Source organism: Vanessa cardui, chromosome 5 (assembly GCF_905220365.1).
Source record: "Vanessa cardui chromosome 5, ilVanCard2.1, whole genome shotgun sequence".
Classification (NCBI taxonomy): Eukaryota; Metazoa; Arthropoda; class Insecta; order Lepidoptera; family Nymphalidae; genus Vanessa; species Vanessa cardui.
The window spans coordinates 4,830,603-4,852,528 of record NC_061127.1 but is presented as its reverse complement, the minus strand read 5'-3'; the positions used below and the strand labels follow the sequence as shown (position 1 = coordinate 4,852,528).

At 32.2% G+C, this 21,926-nt stretch overlaps 1 protein-coding gene across 1 annotated transcript; it reads left to right on the top strand.

Annotated features, from left to right (window-relative positions):
• The first annotated feature begins 922 nt into the window (after nucleotides 1–922).
• Nucleotides 923–20,388, top strand: LOC124529676 (myophilin). The gene is made up of 4 exons (XM_047103522.1): nucleotides 923–1,168; nucleotides 14,977–15,113; nucleotides 18,322–18,526; nucleotides 19,290–20,388. The coding sequence occupies exons 1-4, from the start codon at nucleotides 1,115–1,117 to the stop codon at nucleotides 19,458–19,460; spliced, it is 567 nt and encodes a 188-aa protein (XP_046959478.1). The 5' UTR covers nucleotides 923–1,114; the 3' UTR covers nucleotides 19,461–20,388.
• The last annotated feature ends 1,538 nt before the right edge of the window (nucleotides 20,389–21,926 follow it).

The following is a 21,926-nucleotide window of genomic DNA, read 5'->3' as shown; positions in this document are numbered from 1 at the left end:
TTCTACATTCGAAACCATTTTCGTATTTTTTTGTTAGATGCAAATATGAAATAATATTTTATTATTCACTAATAAGTATTTCAGAGCAAAAAGACGAAATAAATGAAATGCAATTCAATCACTTATTAGAATTAAAAGTTTCTACATTTAACTTCAATCAACAATCTCATGGTTTTAGACTCGCCGCCATTTCGTCGAGACGTCAGAGAGAGAGAGGTAACGACTAAATGTATCTCTTTCGCTCTCATTGTATTCCATACTTGGTTTTCATTTTACATTTTGAACTTATAGTGAAGAGCGTTAACAATGTTTATTTATCGACAAAACTCTTTTGTATTTTGATTTATAATATGCTCATAACTTTCTAATGGTTTTTGTTTAAGTTATCGTTAAAAATCTTCGTCGAAATTAAAATCGAACCAAATATTTTTAACGATAACTGTCCAACTGCTAAGAAGATAATATAGGAAACAACTCATAAGCACAAGTGCGCTCTTTTCCTTTACTTACATACATTTCGATAACAATCCTATACAACTAAAACAATGTGTAAATATGTTTATGTGTATTTTTCATACATAATTATTAATGACAGTGATTTATTCTATTACCATTACATTATTATGTCAATTTCCTATAGATTTACTTGTGTTCAATTTATTATATTTTTGTTGAGCTTTCACCATACATCATTAACTTAGTTTAGTCATGGATAATATTAAACTTTAATTGATACTGAAAATAGTAAAGAGTAGGTAACTAGAAAAGAAATATTTAAAACTATCGATTAATAAATTAATAAACTTAGTTATTGTGTTTTATGTTCGTAATTATTTGCCTTAGAACATTATAGCATGATACAGATAAATAATAAGAATGTTTAATATCGATATTCGATAACACGAACGCGCATCACTTCCCCGAGTCGTGCACCGGCCGGCCGCGCTGCATGATGTCATTCATCAGCACACACTCACACATCGAACAGGTCACTCGACCGCGCGCCTGTTTACATTACGACTATATACCTTCTGTACGCGGTGACTTCACGGCGACAACCCGTGTCTGTGATTTATATTTAATAATTTATTGTACAAAATAGTTAAGTTATAAAATGGCCAACAACAGGGCCGCGAAGTCTGGATTTGCAGCTGAAGCTCAGAGAAAGGTGAGTTGAAATTTTACGTCGATTTTTAGATGAGACTCTTGGTGGAAATTTATATCCTAAGTTTGCTTAACGCGGCATAGTTTTGCGAATTGTGTCAAACATATTGATTGGGATGCTGGGTGGTCCAGATCAGTTACAAGGACCCGGCCGTGACCTATATTCAGAGCTATATTGCTAGAGAAAGATTCGTATTACTATCTTGTAGTGACTTAAGTTCTAATTGGAATCTATTAAAATATCAACGTTGAATGCTTAACTCTAAACACCTAAATGTTTTAAAGTATAGCCGGATAATTTAAAATTCGAATCAATCTTTCTACCCACACTAACATAAGTTCGTTACACGCACATAGAACATGAGGTATCCTAAATGTCCGAAAAACTGGTTTGAGGTTTGCTCAATATAAAAAATTCGAGTACCTAGGTATAACCTCAACAGGTACCACACAGGTACCTGGTATAAACGTGGCTTTGGATCGATGACATATCATGGAATTTTACATGAATTAAATTCTAACGTTTATAATCACGACATGGAACTATGTCAACGTTATTTTCATAAAAGCGTTGCAATACTTCCTTGTTAGGGAATTCAAACAATCACATTGATTATTAAAAAACTGATTACTATAATTACGAAAACTGACAAATATTTATAATTAATTATAAAAATTACCGGTTTTTATTTTAATGGGTGTGTTCCTTTACGACTTTTTATATTAACGTTAATAGAAATTGTATAAACACGTTAGTCGAATAATTATTACTGCTAATAATGCGAAATTAAAAACAAATACCTATATGTCGTTTATAATAGTCAATTTGTTTTTACAACAAACAAACTATAATAAATTATGATGTAAGATGCAAACGTGAGTAACAATTTAAAGTGTAATTAGTATAATTCATTCGACAAGTGAAATAGGCTTGTATGTTGCGTTGGGTTAAAATTTTATCCATGACAAAAAGTAATTTGTGTTTGTAATGCGCGCCGTGATTGGAGTTAAAGGAAAACATCGTGAGGAAACTGCATAATGTGTCAGATGGATTTCTGCCATAAGTGTATCCAACCTAGAGCATCGTTAAATAAACTCGAAAACTAGAGAATATTTTAAATGTACCAATGTATACACTTAAATATATGTAAAACTAGTAATATCCGAGCAGTTTTGGTCGTGTTTTAGGGTGTAGCTTGTCATGTATTAGGCAAATAATTGTGTTTTAGGGTGTTGGTTGTCATGAATTAGGCAAACCGAGGTAGCCTGTGTGCTTGGAGTTCATATTTATTTCATATCGAATTTCATCAAATTCGATTCAGCGGTTTGGTCGTGAAAGAACGACAGACAGAGAGACTGAGCTACTTTCAGATTTATAATATTAATAAAGATTATTTAGCGTTGAGCATGATGTTTATAATTATTTACATTAAAATTATTAAGAACTTTTTCTCTCCTCATACAGTGAAGAGTTTTACGCCGTCTCTAGCTTCTGTACTTACTTAAAAAGGTTTTTTGTATTTAATGTTGATGCATGCGTAAAACTTTTGTTCTTGCCAAGAAAATTCCATTGTAACGTAACTGCGATGCTGAGGTTTTGCATTTTAAAGAAGCTCGCATATTTACATTCGTGTTCAAGCCTGCCTCGTCTGATGCAAGGTGGAATTGTGAAATTGAAATCGTAGCTAATAATCAAACCTTCAAAACCTTTTCTTCTTCTGATTGTCAATTTTTTGCAAATGTGCCATCTGATAGTAATTGGTAACCACCGCTCATAGTCATGTAAGAAATATTACCTGTTCCTTCCATTGCTAATGCGCCTGGAACTGGGAACTTGGATGTTATGTCCCTTGTGCCTGTAATTACTGGCTCTCTGACCTTTGAACCCAGAACACATTGATACTAATTATTACAGTTATGCAAAATAATCTGATCAATGGAATGGTTCCTACCCAGACCTACCACCAAGACCAAACTTCTTGTCAGTTTGATACTTATTGGTAAGCTTTGGATTGATTCCAGAGCTAACCAGTAAGTATCTGATATCAATAAATAAATTAAAAAATGAGAGAACAAGAAATATGTTCTGGAAATGTTAGTTTAAATACGTTTTCAATAAATTTTTGACAATGAGTCTAAAGCATCAAACCCAAGATATGTCAAAAGGTAGACTTCCAAACATTTATTACATAAAATATTAAATATTGATTTAGCAGGAACTAACTGAGAAATATTCATGTTATCAGTCAGCTCAACGTCTTCTAACAATGACGTAATATATATTATTGGGTTAATATCGTTATTTTTTAAATTGTAAGTTGATAACGCACGTCGTAACTCGTTATCATCGGGTCCATGAATTCTAAATAACTTTATAAAATGTATATACACAGTAAAATAAAGATTATTGAAACTTAATTAGGCATTCATCACACTAGCAATACCGGGAATTTGTATATGATAATGTACCGCTAGCTCAAACTGACATTTTGTTTTATAATCTGTGAATGCAATTAATGTTAAGTTTGTAAATACCGTTATTTTATAAATCTAGACTGGCTGACTTTTAAAAATTATGAACGAGTTATTAATTTACAATTAAAAGCATTCGGTTAAACTGGATTGTTTAAATGTAACCGAAATTAATCGGTTTTGTCTAAATACGATCAAGATAATCTACTCGTACATGTACCGTCCATATTTAAAAAAATGAAATAAGACAAGTTATAAAATAACGGTCCTTCTAATTATCAAGTTAAAATATCCATTATAATATGAAAATTGTATTAATTTAGCGTTCACAAAAATTTTGCGTTACATGTAAATTGCGCAGACTTAAGCATTACCGAATACGGTCATCGGCCTCACTCTCGTCTCAACATAAATATTATATTTATATTTAAGCGAACTGTGTTAGTAACCACTTATTAGTTTTCGTATTTAATTTTTTTTCGAAAGACTTCGTAGTTTAATATTATAATTATAATTGGTAAAAGGTGTTTTTAAAGTCAACGCATCTCTTCCTGTTGCTGCCGTTCTGGGTCAAGGAGAAGCGTTCAACAATTCCGACCGGTTTTTATTTACCAAATAATACTCGTTATGCATCGATGATCGTAACTGTGCAGCAGGAACGAAGCTTACTTAGTCAAGTTATTAAAAAAGAAACAATATCTCAGTTATAATAATAAAATAAAAAGATTAAATGTAATTGAATTATCAGTTTTGCATAATATGCAAACTTCTTAGTACGTATATGTAATACTTTCTTTATAAACTTGTAGGAAAAAAAATCATTCCTTTGCTATATGAAATTTTAAAAAAGTACGGTAAATTAACGTTATATTTAGGCGGTAATTTAATTCTAATTTTGAAAACTTCATATACTTATGTTACGGTCTTTTAATAAAAAATGGAGGTTTTTATGAATTTTAAAATTCATACATAATAAGTTTTAGTATAGTTATTAATGTATAATTTTGTTAAAGTTTAACTCCCGTCTCGGCTTCGCAAGGGCATAATAATTACAAGGGTCTACATAAAACGTTAAATTGAAGGACAAAGATACAAAGAAAAAAAACTAGTTTATTATTTTAGGCCACGGTTCGCACTGACAGAACACCTTACTTTATACTATTACTGTCAAATAAATCTTAGTAACGAATAGAGCACAAACATATTTTTTAAATATTAAAAATAAGCTATTACATCATAAGCATTACTCATAACATTATCACAATGTTAATTAATTAAAACGAAATGTTGTTTGATTAGCCGACGCGTGAACATTGAACATAAAAAAATTCTTGTTAAATTTAAAAATATATGTAGTAGTTATCGCCCCCGGCTTCTTGCGCTTTTTGAGTTGGCCGCATGTTATGTCCAGAGTTGATTGTCAGGTGTTGAACTATGTTTTTCCTTAGAGTTCAAACTTGGTTCGTAGTGAATTTCATCAAATTCGGTTGAATAGTTTGGCTGTTGAAGATCAACAGACAGACAGATGTACTTTCGCATTTATAATATTAGTATATATTGTATTACACGAAGGCACACATGAGAAAAAATGTCTTAGTCGTCATTAAGTGATGTTTACATATTAAACGTTTAGACACATAATACAGAAACAGATGTTCAATTAGTGTCAGAGAATTTATTCTATACTAATTCAACAAGACGATGAATCATAAAAGGCACGGTTCAGTTACAACACCAAACCGCACCTTATAAGGTATGGCCTTTACGCTGGACGTATTTATAAGGTTTAAATATAGGTTACTTTCAAAACTCCACCATATGTTCGAGATTGACACTACGAAATTTCTCTTTCGCAACGTTGATTAAACTATTGTCATTTAGGAGACGATTAAACTGGTCAGACTAAGCGTGAGAGATATTACACGACGAGATTACGATAGCTGTTCCTCTTTACTATAATTACCTTATTATTTGTACCTGTTGAATTCGGTTCTTGTGTACCTTTTAAAATATACGTGTTATACAATTTCAGTAGGTGTTAATACGTGTTATAAAATTTACTATTAAAAGCGCCACCAGCTATGGGAATTGAGAAATGATTTCCCTCGTGCGTGTAGTCCCTGGCTCACTCGTCCTGTATACTGAAACACATCATCACTATGTATCGCTTGATTGTGTAATATGATATGAATATGATGAGTGTGCTTGCCAAAAGTTCTGTCAATAAGTGATATCGAATTTTAGAAATTGTTTTTTCATAGTACCGGATAACATTATAGATATCAAAAAATGAATATAACATTATTTATCATAAACATCGTAATCGGATGGTTTCCACCAAAATAGTTCCAATGGTAGAACTCCAAAGATTTAGTTAGATCAAGGGATTTTCATTGATATTATGCTTAAAACACAAGCATTCGAAAGTGTGTTTAGTTCTCAGGCCGGTCATCCTTAAAATATTTGATAAAGTCATCAAGGTCCTCTTTTCATTAAAATTAATATCTATTAAAAATATAGCTATTCTTATACGTGCATTATTATAATATTTTAACATAAAATTTGTAGCATTATATTCGGCGTGTTTCGAGGCTTTTGCCTAAACATTATCATCCAATATAACTAAATGAATAACGTTGCCACAGCGACGTGTGGGCGGGTCTGCTAGAGTAATACACTCGTATGTTTCATTCCCATTAACATAATGATGATCCACCCATGAACATATATTACGGAACAATAAAATGAGTTAACCATATTTGAAATATAATATATCCCTGTTCATTTACTATCTTATTTAATGCTTAAAGTTTATGTGTTATTTTATTACATATTAAGAATCTAAGTAACATTGTATTGAATGTGTCGGACGAGAGGCCTCATGCTCGCTCGTATTGACCCCATTCCTGCTTCCTTTTCGATCAATGTTAAACCATTGTAGGCGAAGACCACTGCATCGTCCATTTTCCACACGTCATATAAATTTAATTAATATTAAACTATTTGCTTACTTGTTCTCTACAACTTTTTTATTAGTTCTGTACATGAAACATTTCGTGATTATCTGTAGAGTAGTTACGACAAGAATTCGTAACAAACTTACTATCTGATTTATTATATGAGTAAGGATTCTAGCTCGTTCTCTTCAAATCTGTTTGAAATCGTATACAGCCAACGTTCCGATGAAATCCGTTAATGTTGAGTCATAGCTATTTGCGTCTTCGGACGTTATGTCACTGAACGAGTAAGGCCTGCATCTTGACCATGTATAGCTTGAGTATGAAAGAGCGCTCTCAATGGCTTTAGTAATCCCTACATATGACCTTCGTTAGCAGCTGGGGCGCCAATAATGTGATTTAATACGTACGTATAATTATCAATAGTTAGATTAAATTAGTGTCAGTACTATGTACTGTCTCGTTTCTGTATTGTAACTTTTTGGTCATCATTTCTTTATAGAATTTTATTATCATTATTTTCGTATCAACAAATAATTAGATTCAAATTTATACGTATATGTATATGTTTTATAAAATAAATAAATAAATGAATAAATTTGCTAGGCAAGTGTTACAAAAATGTTCAAAGGGGACATAGCCAACAAGAAACTACTTCCTCTGTCTCCAAACACAAATTAGATAAGGCTACGGAATATTAATGAAAGGAGCTATTTAACGATCTTCTTATCGGTCAGTCCTATCAACGTGTTGCGTTAAAATATACGGTCGTTGTCAAAGAGGTATTCGGCATACTTAAATATTATATTCAAATTTAAATGAAAGTTATGTTTGAGAAATTTCTGATCATTCTTTTTGTTGTGAATAACAAAGCGTCTCTATATAACTTAAAATAGTTTCGGTCGCATTACATTTTACATTAAAAGCCTATAAATTTCCACAGCTGGGCTAAGGCCTACTCTCCCTTTGAGGAGAATGTTTTGGAACACATTCGATCAAGCTGTTCCAATGGGGGTTGTTGGAATCCACATGTGACATCATTTCGATGAAATTAGACACATGCAGATTTCCTCACGATGTTTTCCTTCACCGCTGAGCACGAGATGAATTATGTCGCATGAAACAGGACAACTGAAATGAATAATATGACCTAAAATGACGGATTAACTAAAAATAGCTGCAAATTCTAACTATTCTGATTTCATTACACGAATAACATTGACCTACAACATTATACCATAGAAGGAACCTGTTTGATATTCTTATTAGACGACCAATGAACAGACGAAACGAATGAGGATTTACGTTGAGACCACTTGATTTTTTGCCAGCGATTTGTCTGAAAAATTCTGAGTCACGTTTGAATCCTTGGTCAGTTGCGTCATCGTGCGCGTGAGTTGATTTTTGGTACCATGGTTGACGGTTGAGCAATTACACAATGAATTACTTATAAATATTTTACTAATCAATGAGTTATTAAATTCCGAGTACTGTTTTTATTTAAAACGCACGTTTTGTAATAATTTTATTATTGATAATTATGATTTCCTAATACGCTCAATGTCATTTTGTATCATTCTTCCTACTATTGCCCTAATTTGTCTTGTTACTACTTATATCAGAGAATCATTTTTGGAACGAAGGTCTTTTACTTGGAGTGTCCTGGCAGGAAAGACGAAGTTTTACTCTCTTTGGCACATATTATTATTGTAACTTTTTGTTTCATTTTTTTTACACGGGATATTAATAACATTCGATATTTTGACATTTATTTATTATGAAACGTTTTTGATTTATTTCATGTTCTATTATTTGATACATATTTAGGTATATATAGCGGAAGTGACTTCATTTCATTTCAACCAGGGGTCCCAAACACCACTTTTATGCTCGAAGTTTAAATTTTATATGTTAACTCGTCAAATATAATTATTTTTAAAAGGCACCGTCCCCACTAACCAGTAACCGGGGAATTTAAAATCATAATTCATAACGCAAACGATGACGAGCATTGAAAAAATTTTAATGAACCGTGCTATATAATTCATATGGGTACGCAATATTTGTATACATTTTAAACATTACGGTTTTTGTTAAGTAAATTATACGAAATTATTTGATGATTAACATTTTTCGACTATTTTAAAATAATTTAAAGGAACAAAACATCAATTATCAGCTCGACAAACATAAGTATAGATACTTATGTATATTACTATGAAAACTCGTTTAAACATCGTCATTGCACAAATATTTATCTCGATTTTCATCATTAATTTGACATTAGAAACAGGAAAACATGATTGGTTTAAGAATATTTCCCATTTTTTTTTATAATTACTTTTACGTAAAACTGCATTAAAAGGTCGTAAAAGGAACTAACATAACCTGTTTTAGCGATAAATGTTGTTATATCTTAATTAATTAATATTATAATAATCTATATTTGTGTTTGTAATGGATGTCTAACAAATAATAATTAAATAAGGTTCATTTAGGTCAGTTAGATAAAACCTTCGAAGTACTTTTTAATATAAAAATTATTATTGATACTTATTATCATTAAGTGCCTGCTAATTTGGTAAACAGTATTATCAAAGCTTAGTTTATTCGACATGGTTCGTCTTCCATTCGTAATCAATTCGTATATTTCTAAAAGGACATAAGTACCTAGTTGTTATGTTCTGATTGGTTATTATTTATTGTGAAATTTTATGTCATTAATGAAACAACAATAAGACGATATACAATTCTTATTACATCTATACAAAGTCGGGATTACCAGCTAAAGTAAGGTACATATATTCGCAAATGTTTAATAAAACAAAAATAAAACAAATTCAAGATATTCAGCAATTGCTCAATTTGCGTAAATAAATAATGGTTGTTTATTTATATTGTAATATAAAGTACTCGGAATGCGTTAGCCTGTTTTCACCTTAAGCATCCGAGAGTTACGGAACAAACGTGATTCAGCCGGTTTTCCGAAAAAGGAAGTGTTTATTGCAGTTTTGACCCATATTCGATACATACAAATATGTTATCTCGATGTTTATGTAGTATTTATTCGATTATTTATCAGCATTAATCGATTTCACGATTTTTATAGCAGGTACAATATTTTTCAGCGTCTCTTACATCGTTACCTTACTTAAGCTTCAAAAAATATTATGTAATAATTTTCCACAAAATTATGGTATTTTTAATTATGTTACGACTTCATTAGTAAAATCGTTGCTTCACACTCATATTCTTTAGAGAAAATCGAAAATGACGTACTAAATATGCACCGAAGCTACGCCAATCGACGTTCCAGCGCTACATGCCTCTGGAATAAATCTAAATGATAATTTGTTTTATTGAAATCGTCTAAACTTGCTTGTATATTAAAATTTTAAAATAATCCCTTCATGTTTTACTTCTTAAGACAAACTTGGTGATTCTTATTCAGAACTGAGATTGCTAGTTTGAAAACAGGCAGGCGCCATTGAGTTGCCAAGGTTTTATAATTCATCTCGTGCTCGGCGGTGATGGAGAGAAGGAAAACATCATGAGGAAACCTGCATACACGTCTATACAGTTAAGAGACTATAATAAACGCTATCGCTTATATTTTATCAGATATACTGACGTCATTATGCATATAGTATGTGACATTCGCTACACTTCTAGAAATCTAGTAACATCTCATTTGTCAACATTGATTTCTCATTATATAGGTACTCTGTAAAATGGTCGGTTTATAAAATTATGATGGTTGGATATAAATATCCTACAGTACCTAGTTATTAAAAATTGTAGTCGGGCTTTGTGCAAGCCCGCCTGGGTAGGTACCACCCGCTCATCAAATATTCTACCGCTAAACAACAGTACGCAGTGTTGTTGTGTTCCGGTTTGAAGGGCGAGTGAGCCAGTGTAACTATAGGCACAAGGTACATAACATCTTAGTTCCCAAGGTTGCTGGCACATTGACGATGTAAGATATTTTTTTACAGCGTCATTGTCTATGGGTGATGGTGACCACTTACCATCAGGTGGCCCATATGCTCGTCCGCCAACCTATTCCATAAAATAAATAAATAAATAAATGTTTTTTCATAAAAGTTTATTTTTTCATATTTGGCAAAAAGCACTTAGTCCTTACCAGTAAGTGTGTCAATAATGTTATTTTACCGAAGCGTTATTTAAATTCTCGGATAACATTGACCTACATTTGCACCAGATGTGACGAGACGATTAATTTATACGAGAAATCCTATGTCCTGGGTCAAGTATGAAATATTAGTTTGGGTGACGCATATCGCTTCCAAATGTTTATCCTTAAGTATGGATCGTTAAAAATAATTATTTTTAGGCGACAACATATCCTCAAAATTCGTATAATCGAGATATTTCGATATTACAAATACAAGTTATATTTTTTCTTTTTTTTTAAAATGGCTATTTGTGACAAGAGGGCACAAATTATTTCGCCAATGTCACGTGCGATGAAGAAGACACGATGGAGATTGAAATCCAAGTTATAATTCCATGAAATTTATTGACATGACAGTTTAACGGCCATGTTTGACGTTTATGGGTGCGTTCAGAAAGATGTGTTAAGCATGATTATTTCACCACTTTTATAGAAAATACAGATGTTTAATAAAAAAAATCAAAATAAATCAAAGTAAATGATCAACAGTTATTTGTTAAGTTTTATTTATTTGTTTGTATGAAGCCGGGTTTTTATCTAGTTATTAATATTTACGTGACCGTTTCTGGCACAGTACCATCAACATACAATAGACAACCGTCACCACCTACCGTGGATCGTGTCGGATAATTGCTTATAAACAAATTTAAACAGACATAAATAGATAATGCAAGCTTTGCTCGTAGTAATTAAATATGAATAATTAAATGATTACACGTATAAAATAAAAAACCAGAAAATAAAAGATTAAAATTTCAACGAGTTTTTGTTGAGGTTCCAAAACAAGCTAATGTTATACTTCGATAATTTCTTTACATAGTTTTTTTTTGTTTTATATAACGTACTTAACAAAAAATCTTCGTCAATTAAATAGATACGCTTATGCTTCTCAAAATTATTATTCTCAAATATATCCCGCGACTCGTAAATCCTGTATATATCTATTTTCCAGTCATATTTCAGTCTTGAACCAGATCCCAGGCTAATAGACTGAGAGCCAGTGAGGCCATCGGACTATAACGCCATAACAATCAAGTCAAACGAACGGAGTCGCTGTCGTATTCATAACTATCAATATTAGTTTATCTAGTTTGGGAATAGTCGATTCTTATCAGCTACAAATCATTAATCAATATGCAACAATCAGTAATTGCGTCCGAAAGATCAGAACAGCTTTACTGAACTTAATCCCGTACATACATTAAGCTCTCGTATTCTGTCAGATACAAATGCATCGAATAAACGTCGTCATATGTACCTACATGATAAGAAAATATTTTTGAACAGCGTCAAATCATTGTTTTTGTGTTTATTGTTTTTTTTTTGTGGTATAGGTTGGCGGACGAGCATTTGGGCCACCTGATGATAAATGGTCATCATTACCCATAGACAATGAAGATGTAAGAAATTTTAACTATTCCTTACATCGTCAATGTGCCACCAACCTTGGGAACTAAGATGTTATGTCCCTTGTACCTGAAGTTACACTGGTTCACTCACCCTTCAAACCGGAACACAACAATACTGAATACTGTTATTTGGCGGTAGAATAACTGATAAGTGGGTGATACATAGCCGGACGGGCTTGCACAAAGCCAAGAAAAAACTCTTTATAAAGTTTCGATAAATAGCTACGAAGCATTAAGAAACACAAATTGCTATCAAATTTCAGTCAAAATTTATTACGTGTTTTAAATGAAGTCATTGGTTTTAATTTTGAAAATGTACAAGTAAATAACAATTCCAGAAAACATACAAAGTAACTCACGGAAATAAAATGAGTATTTATTTTGAAATATAAATTAGTTTTGTTATTACAAGTCGTATATTCATTGGCCTGCGTTATCAGCGTGACCTTCAGTTTGCGCTTAGCATTGGCAAAACTTGCATAATTTCCTACAGTAGTTTATCGTATTATGTTTATATAGCAACCATAAGGCTCAAATTGCAATCGAACGTATCTTAATGTCAAGCATGGCTAAACAATTATTCAATACTTACAATATTATAATTATTCAAGCTGTAATGATAACGGATCGTTAAATTTGCGGCGGTTTCTTAGATTCTAATGACGTTATCATTTTAATGAAAGCAAATGAAAACATTTTACTCATATCTATATATAGATATATAATTTGTTTTTATATAGGTCTTCTCGTCCCAGCTTTGTACGGGCTTCTAGAATAGGGTTCTACATAAAAACTTTTTTGTCGACACACTTATTATGACTATTGATTAACGCGTCACATGCCAGTAAAACTCCCAGCCGGTAACAATACTTTTATGTATGATACTCTGAAACCTCCCTGTATCTTTCACATTACTGAAAACCCTAAGAAAAATTGTTTGGTATTTAGTTTAGTTTCTCGCGTTCAGACGTATGTACGTGACAAGGGACTGTATTTTGTAATTTGTAGGCTTAAACAAGCATCACTGGCGTTTCAAAATATGTATTAACGAAATTTAATGAAACTGACATAAAACTTTTTTTATTGTAAAAAGATGATACTAGACAAAGCAAATATTAATAAAAAACTCCTGTTTAATTAATGTATGTTTAATTGTAGCACAAATAAGTATACAAATATTGAAAACGCACAACTTCACTTAAAATTATTGATATTAATATAATTATCATAATTGTTGTAATTAAATCCTTATATTTTGTATGCTTTGATTACATGAGACTAAGAACATGTTTAACCATAATAACATCAGTAAACATGCTTTTTTCTTAAACCAAACGCAAAGAGTTCATTTTCGCAAAGCAAATTATCACTCAAAGCCTGAATAAGCGTACATGAATATTTTAGTACACTTGTCTATTTTAATGAGGTGTTTCAAGAGGCACAGCCTCAGTCTATAGCTCGTTGAAGGCTCAATAAACCTGAAACTCAGAGTACATGGATATCATTAACATATAAACCTGATACCGTCAAAGCGTTGTCATTGTAATAAAATACACATTAATACTAACTCATACAGAGATTAACGATTAGCGGTTAACGCAATCAATTCATTATAAAACATAGAGTCATAGTTTTGTTTGATTCCCTGCTTAGTTTTCAGTAACAAACAAACACAACAAACAACAACAGCCTGTAAATTCCCACTGCTGGGCTAAAGGCTCTCCCTTTGAGGAGAAGGTTTGGAACATATTCCACCACGCTGTTCCAATGCGGGTTGGTGGAATACACATGTGGCAGAATTTCTATGAAATTTGATACATGCAGGTTTCCTCACGATGTTTTCCTTCACCGCTGAGCACGAGATGAATTATAAAGACAAATTAAGCACATGAATCATCGGTGCTTGCCTGGGTTTGAACCCGCAATCATCGGTTTAGATGCGCGCGTTCTTACCACTGGGCCATCTCTGGTCAAGTCAAGTGTGGAAGTCAAACTCATTGATACTTAATTAGAAATGTCATAGTTGTACCTAAGTGAGTTTCTTAACTTACATATTATAAAATTATATGTAAGTTAAGAAACTCACTTAGCATATGTAAGCCTGTTTGTTCTTGGCTAATCTATGGAACGGCTGGACCGTTTTTCACACTACATCATAAACTAAACTCACTGGTATATTGAAAGGCGTGCGTAGTCGCGGGTATAGCTAGTTAATATAATAAAAACTGCACGGCATGTGACGGCTTAGTAGTTTAATCTGGTCATGTTACTTTTGCAAGATACATAAGTTCATTTTGTGATGTATATTAATAGTTGATACTTGTAAGTTGTAATAACGTTCATTCATCCTCTATACCATAATATATGTTACTGAGAAGATTAAGTTCTTACCTACTTTGGTTTAATTGCTACATGTTATGCTTATATAATAGCGTAGAGTAGAATATGTTTTGTAAATATATATAATACAAATACATATCGTCGTCATATTTCACATAGTATTTATTAATTACAAAAAAAATAATGAGTTCATTTCATATAATGTTTCGTCAATATGTCGTTGACGAAACATTATATGAAATGTAAAAACATTGTATGAAAACTTCTGTATTTATATATTATACCTGTTTGTTACCCGCGGCTTTCGAATTTTAATGCTTTTCTCGATATGATAGGGTTGTAATCCATCACAATCGCTTAAGACCTACTAAAGAAGATTTACTAGCTTTACATAGAGACGTGGTCGAGATGATAAATATTTATTTAATTTAAATTACAGATAAACAGCAAATACAGTGAAGAACTGGCGGAGGAATGTTTAGAATGGATCCGGCAGATCATCGGCGAGCCTGACAACACCTCAGGAGACATGGACAACTTCTACGAAGTCCTCAAAGACGGCACAGTACTCTGCAAGTAAGTAAACATAGTAGAGCAATACAAAAAGAAAATGAAAAGTCACCTCGACGTTCCATTTGTTTACTTTACGATGTCCAAACAAGCAAAACCGGATGCGAGTCCTTTAGTTTACATGTTAGTAAGTTAAAAACACATGATCTTCAGATTTATTTACACAACCGGCACTTCGGTATCATGTTTGAAAAGTATGATTGCCATGTGACAAGATCCATAGATCAAGCTTAACCATCAACAGACCACTTTTAAATAAATGTTACCAATTATTTATTAATAAAAATGGAGCCGGGATAGTTCGGGAGAGACCTAACGAACATTTCATTGACAGTTCAAAACCGATCAAGACAATATTCACATCGAGCCCAGAGGCAAAGTTACATTTTGCGGTATCTTTAGTCACCTTTCTAATGATATAAGCTAAGCTTAAAAGATCTTTAATAGCAGATGAGGCCTTTTCCTATTGGGCTTAGACTTACCATATATTTACGAGCATTTGCATAAACAAGTATACTTACTATGCTAAGTATATTTTCACGGATAACTTTACCAGTAAGATTGACATGAATGTTGTAAGATTTAAACGCAAGAACGGCATTCCGTTTACGATAGTATTCGAATATCTCGACCGGTAGGTAATTTGTTATCTCGCACAATTTGCAAGATCGTGATCTCTCGTAAATCCTGTCCGTATTAGCATCACTCAATCTGAATACATATAAAATCGACTGAGCAATCGCCCCACAAAATTGACCTCTCGAGTGAGAGACAACAAGACTGCCGTAAGGTAGCTTTCTCTGTCTAACTTTTATTGACTTGACAACTGGATTCCATTTACTGTTTTATAATCTGTGGAGCTTTCCTTTACAAACAAATTCTTAATTTGACGTAGAATATCAGAAAGCAGTGTAACATTATTCAGAAGAATAACCTTTAAAATTTACAGGCTGTTCCTTTGTTTATACTACATTAGAATAATTATAACATTCAAAAGATATTTATTCGAAATATCGTATCACACTGACTCGATTATAGTCGAGTCATAAAATCGACTGCGAAAATATATTTTTACAGAATAGCTTTGTTGGACGACATTTGATGTGTTTATTTAGCAACGTCCAAGATAAGGAAAGGATAATGTAGCTGTGCTATTTACATGGCAAATACGTTGACTGCTTGATATCAATGAGTTTCCCATTTAAGGTCGTGAATCGAAATCTCTCGATCTCGACTAGATTAATTCAGGAACAATTACAGCTATTTATCTTGTCGAAATAACGATATTTCTTAAAAAAAATCTTCAATTATATTGACGAATTATTGTGTTGAATACTACAATTCTTAATTGTTAGTATTAAATGAATATTAACAATTAAGAATGAGGTTGCACTTCTCCCAGTTACCGATGTGCACTTCTGTTTAAAATTCATAAGTAACCCATTTTTCCCAGTTAGGTACCAATTATGCATTCGTAAAAAGGAGTTTTAAATTCATGCAAAGTTCTGTGAGAGTCAAATTAAAGTGTATATATGTAAGTAGCTAAGTGGAATAGTGTTATGTTATAAATAATTATAATTAATTAATCGAGAAAGGTTTCTAGTGCAGCATATTTGCAGAACTATTAGCATTTCGCATGTAATATGTTAATGTGAGGTCGTTATCGTAACTCTTTGCCATTGGAATTAAGTATACAAGTAGAGTTCTTTCTTCTCCTCTTAGGGTGACAAGAAAATGAGTACGAACGTTTGTTCCGAACTCATTTTCTTGTTTTTTTTACTTCTTATTTATCAGGGGTAGAGTTTTAAGGCAGCCCCTTTGGGTAGATACCTCCTACTCATAATAAATAGTAGTATATCTAATACTACCACTTTACAGTATGATTACAGGTGAGTATACCAACGTTTTACAGGCACAAGGAACATAACATCATAGTATCCTAGGGTTGATATATATTATATTATGGATTGATGCACATGAGGCAGAATTTCACCTGATCGACAAATCCAAGCCCATGTTTCCCTTCAACAATTTTCGGTTTAAGATTCACTAGTTATTGCCGCTCGTCTATAGTCTGAATCATGTAGATACTGTCATCAACCAAAACAGATGTAGAGAATAAATACTATGACTAATACATCATCTATGCACGTGAATTTGTTACTATGGTATTTATTGATTATCTAATGTAATGTTCGTCACATTATTTTGTAATAAATGAATGAGTTGATAATTTAAAAGGCTCAGATTTATTTCTCTTACAATAAACATCAATTAAAAGTAGGTTAAATTTGTTTACAAACTCAGTACCTATTCATAATTTGTCGAGAGAAGTCTAAATAAAAACTTAAATTCTATTGTTTTGATATATTGTGTTACAAATATTTTTGGATTCATATTGAACTTTAATATTGTACCTATAATGAATAAAAAATTGTTTAATTTCAAAGTTATTTAGTTTGTTAGTACGTTATAATAACTACGGTATTAACTGTCTTACCATATCGTTATAAATAATTTCAACAGTGTCTTAAGAAAAAATATGAAGGTCATCTTGAATCATCATCATATAAGCGCATCCAATGTCAATTACTACGTCCAATATATTTGTCAATTGATATCAAGACCCATTGAGAGGGAAATAACTCGTCTTCATAACGTTTATAGCATTATTTACAAAGCGCCACTGCGAGTACGAAATGTGTGTACGTGTAATTTTTACGTAGGAAAAAAGCCAAATAACATTTTATTGCAAAACTTTATTGCATTTGATAGCAAATTGACGCGGTATCATTAGTTGAGAGCTTGATTAATCTATGAAATTCCATATGGATTTGCGAATAAATGGAGTTTTAAACGTCGACAAAAATGTTATCGGATTTTCGAAAGCAGTAAAGTCGGATAAGAAGTTCGATGTAATGTATAAATAAAGTTATATTCATCATCAAATATTAGTAATGTAAAATGTAGTCGTATTATTAGCAAAGTTCTAGAAAAAAATGTAGGTAAGGATTGCTTATCTTTATTTTTCTTTGGAATAGGCTTTATACGATGTTTAACCAAAACTTGAGATAAATTTACACCAATTAAATAAATCACTGGGAGATGATACACCAGCTGTTGAGATTAGCTTTTTCTATAGTATTCACTTTGTTAGCTTTTATACATGTAAATATGTTCTTAATTATATAATAATCGTTCGTATTTGTTTCAGGCTCGCAAACAATTTACAACCCGGCATGATAAAGAAAGTTAACGAATCCAAAATGGCTTTCAAATGTATGGAGAACATTAACGCTTTCCTCGAGGCAGCAAAGCAATTCGGAGTACCTGCTCAGGAAACATTCCAAACAGTTGACTTATGGGAGAGACAGAACCTGAACTCCGTAGTCATATGTCTGCAGTCCCTGGGAAGAAAGGTACGATTTAAAAAAATTTTTATGGAATAACTTGCCGGACGAGCATATGGGCCATCTAATGGTAAGTTGTCAGCATCACCCATAGACAATGACGCTGTAAGAAATATTAACTATTCCTTACATCGTCAATGCGCTACCAACCTTGGAAACTAAGATGCTATACCTTGCTGTACCTTGTGCCTGTAGTTACACTGGCTCACTTACCCTTCAAACCGGAACACAACAATACTGCGTACTGTTGTTTAGCGGTAGAATATCTGATGAGTGGGTGGTACCCACCCAGGCGGGCTTGCACAAAGCCCTACCACCAAGTTTTTAATCAATTATAAGTTGGCTCTTGTAAAAGTGTTGTTATAGTGAATCCATGAATTGTAGCCCGAACAAATACTATGATAGTGTACGTAAATTTAACAATAAGCTTGGATTTGTTTTTGTTTTCTTAATTACCGTCTTCAGTATATTATTGTATCAAAATATTGTTTCACATATCTAAAACTACCTGTTTAATTTATACATATTAACCTACTTTAGTTTCCAATTTTTTTATATTACTTAACATGTTTAGTCATTTGTATTTTTATATATATAAAAAGGAACATACAAATTAATTCTCATTAGAAACAACTAAAATAACCTTCGGCAGGCAAACTGTCTTAAAAATATAAAAACTTTCTCTATAATATGTTTTTAATCGTCCGTTGCAAGTTGTGACTATTATAAAGTTTTTTTTTTTGTATTAAAAATGACCAATATTATTTTCCAGGCGGGCAATTATGGCAAGCCTTCAATAGGACCGAAAGAAGCTGAAAAGAATGTACGAAACTTCACAGAAGAACAACTTAGGGCTGGACAAGGAGTAATTTCTCTTCAGTACGGCTCCAACAAAGGTGCTAATCAAAGCGGAATCAACTTCGGCAACACAAGACATATGTAAATGTCTTGTGAGGTCGTAAGTCGTCCCATTCTTTCAAATAAGTTATACTTTCTGTAAGAAAGAGACAAAAATATTTGATCACCTTATCTAAGAATTTAATAAATCATTGATCTTTATTGTACACTCCCAATAAGACATTTATGCCAAATATTGGCAATGAAATTTTTATATTGCATTCCGGTAGTTTTTAAATTGTATTTGGAAATTTAATAGAAATAAGCTATGTACTTACAAGACAATATATGAGAAGAAAAAGAAATAAACATAAAAAACTTTTTTTAAATACTTCATTATACTGAAAAGTCATATTTTCTAGCTGTTCAAGGTTAGTTATTGAATCTCCATAATATAAAATGAATCTTAAGAACACGTTCAAATTGCTTAGCATTTAGTGTGACGTCATTCCCATTTGATTCCATATTTTTGGAATTTATTTTTTTTACTCTTTAAAATATTGACAAATGTAAGTTCGTTTTGTTCTTACTTAGCTTAGTTATAATTTAATTTACTTATTTTTTATATAAAAAATTTCATTATCGCTATGTATATTTAATTTATGTGCCAATAATACATGGAGACTTAAATACGGATCTTAACGCTGTATAATAAAAAAAAAGTTCATTGTTATATATAAAATTTCGATAAATATTGTGCCTTCCAAACCCATAGGGTATATTTTTCTTCGAAGGTGACTAACAAAGTATAAGCTTTTAACTTAAAAATCAAGGGTTCCTTGATTGTTTAATTTATTAAAAATTAACTATTCATTCCATATTATATTTATTACATTGTGATTAACGATTTTATATAAAACATCTATTCTTATAGTTATTGTATTTGATGATGCGTAGTTTACGTAAATTTGTGTAAGTTTCATGAAGAAATTCGTTACTTTGTGGAAGTACGTAGAATACATAAGTAATCTTAATAAAATATTGGTGTTTTATTTTATATCCATTACATTTTTTACTGGTATCGTTTTGATGAAGGGCTTAATAATTTAAAAAAAAAATGAATTATCTTTTGAAAATAAATATTAAATATCTATAACAAGTAACGACTTAAATACAAATAAAACTTATGTTTGAGTGTCTATGCTCATTTGTGTTTTTAATTGATCTCGTGCTCCATGGTAAAGGAACATCGCGAGAAAGCCTACATTTGCCGAATAAAAATGTACTACATATATTATATTATATGACCAAACGTATAAACTATGAATAACCTACGTGGTGGTGGTGAACTTTAATCCATAGGAGAAATTTTTTTTATGGAATAGGTTGGCGGACGAGCATATGGGCCATTTGATAATAAGGGGTCACCATCACCCATAGACAATGACGCTGTAAGAAATATTAATATTCCTTACATCGTCAATGCGCAACCAACCTTGGGAACTAAGATGCTATGTCCCTTGTGCCTGTAGTTACACTGGCTCACTCACCCTTCAAACCGGAACACAAAAATACTGCGTACTGTTGTTTAGCGGTAGAATATCTGATGAGTGGGTGGTACCTACTCACAAAGCTTGCACAAAGCTCTACCACCAAGTGAACTAGTCTTTAGAAAAAAATTCGACATACATAAGGTTACTTACCTTTATTTTACTAATCTAAATAGTAATGATATTAGAGTCAAGGCAAATTAAGATAACCTACATAATATAGATATTAGCTCTGTGATTTACAACAACAACAGCCTGTAAATTCCCACTGCTGGGCTAAAGGCCTCCTCTCCCTTTGAGGTGAAGGTTTGGAACAGATTCCATCAGTGGCAGAATTTCTATGAAATTTGTCACATGCAGGTTTCCTCACGTTGTTTTCCTTCACCGCTGAGCACGAGATGTATTATAAAGACAAATTAAGCACATGAATCCGCAATCATCGGTTAAGATACACGCGTTCTAACCACTGGGCCATCCCGGCTCTGTGATTTGTTACCATCGATATCAAAAACTAATATAATATAATACTTCCTTAATTTTTACTTTTATATAGTATTCTTACGTGTTTGTAATAGTGAAAGAAGATTATGTAAAGTAACATTAGATTTTTTTATGATGTTGGGTGGCGGACAAACAATTGAGCTTGATACTGTTTACCTGATAGTAAGTGGTTACCGTCGCCCATAGACAATGACGCTGTAATAAATATTAGCCATTCCTTTCATAGCGAATGCGCCATCAAGCTTGGGAACTAAGATGTCATATCCCTTATGCCTATAGTTACACTGGCTCACTCATCTTTCAAACTGACACAACAATACTGAGTACTGCTGTTTGGCAGTAGGTAGAATATCTCATGAATAGGTGTTACCTACCCAGATGGGCTTGCACAAAGCCTAATACAAAGTAGGTAAAACCAATGATTTGAAATAATAAGTAACACAGCATAAATAAGAATCCGTACACATTCAGCTATTTCCATCTAAGCCTTTTAACCGATGTAGGTGATTCTAGGTAAGTGT

Excerpts from the sequence above, each read along its gene's own strand:
- LOC124529676 (XM_047103522.1), top strand. The coding sequence starts at position 1,115 with ATGGCCAACAACAGGGCCGCGAAGTCTGGATTTGCAGCTGAAGCTCAG. Across the intron at positions 15,114-18,321 it reads GACGGCACAGTACTCTGCAA|GCTCGCAAACAATTTACAAC; the intron begins GTAAGTAAACAT and ends TATTTGTTTCAG. Across the intron at positions 18,527-19,289 it reads TGCAGTCCCTGGGAAGAAAG|GCGGGCAATTATGGCAAGCC; the intron begins GTACGATTTAAA and ends ATTATTTTCCAG.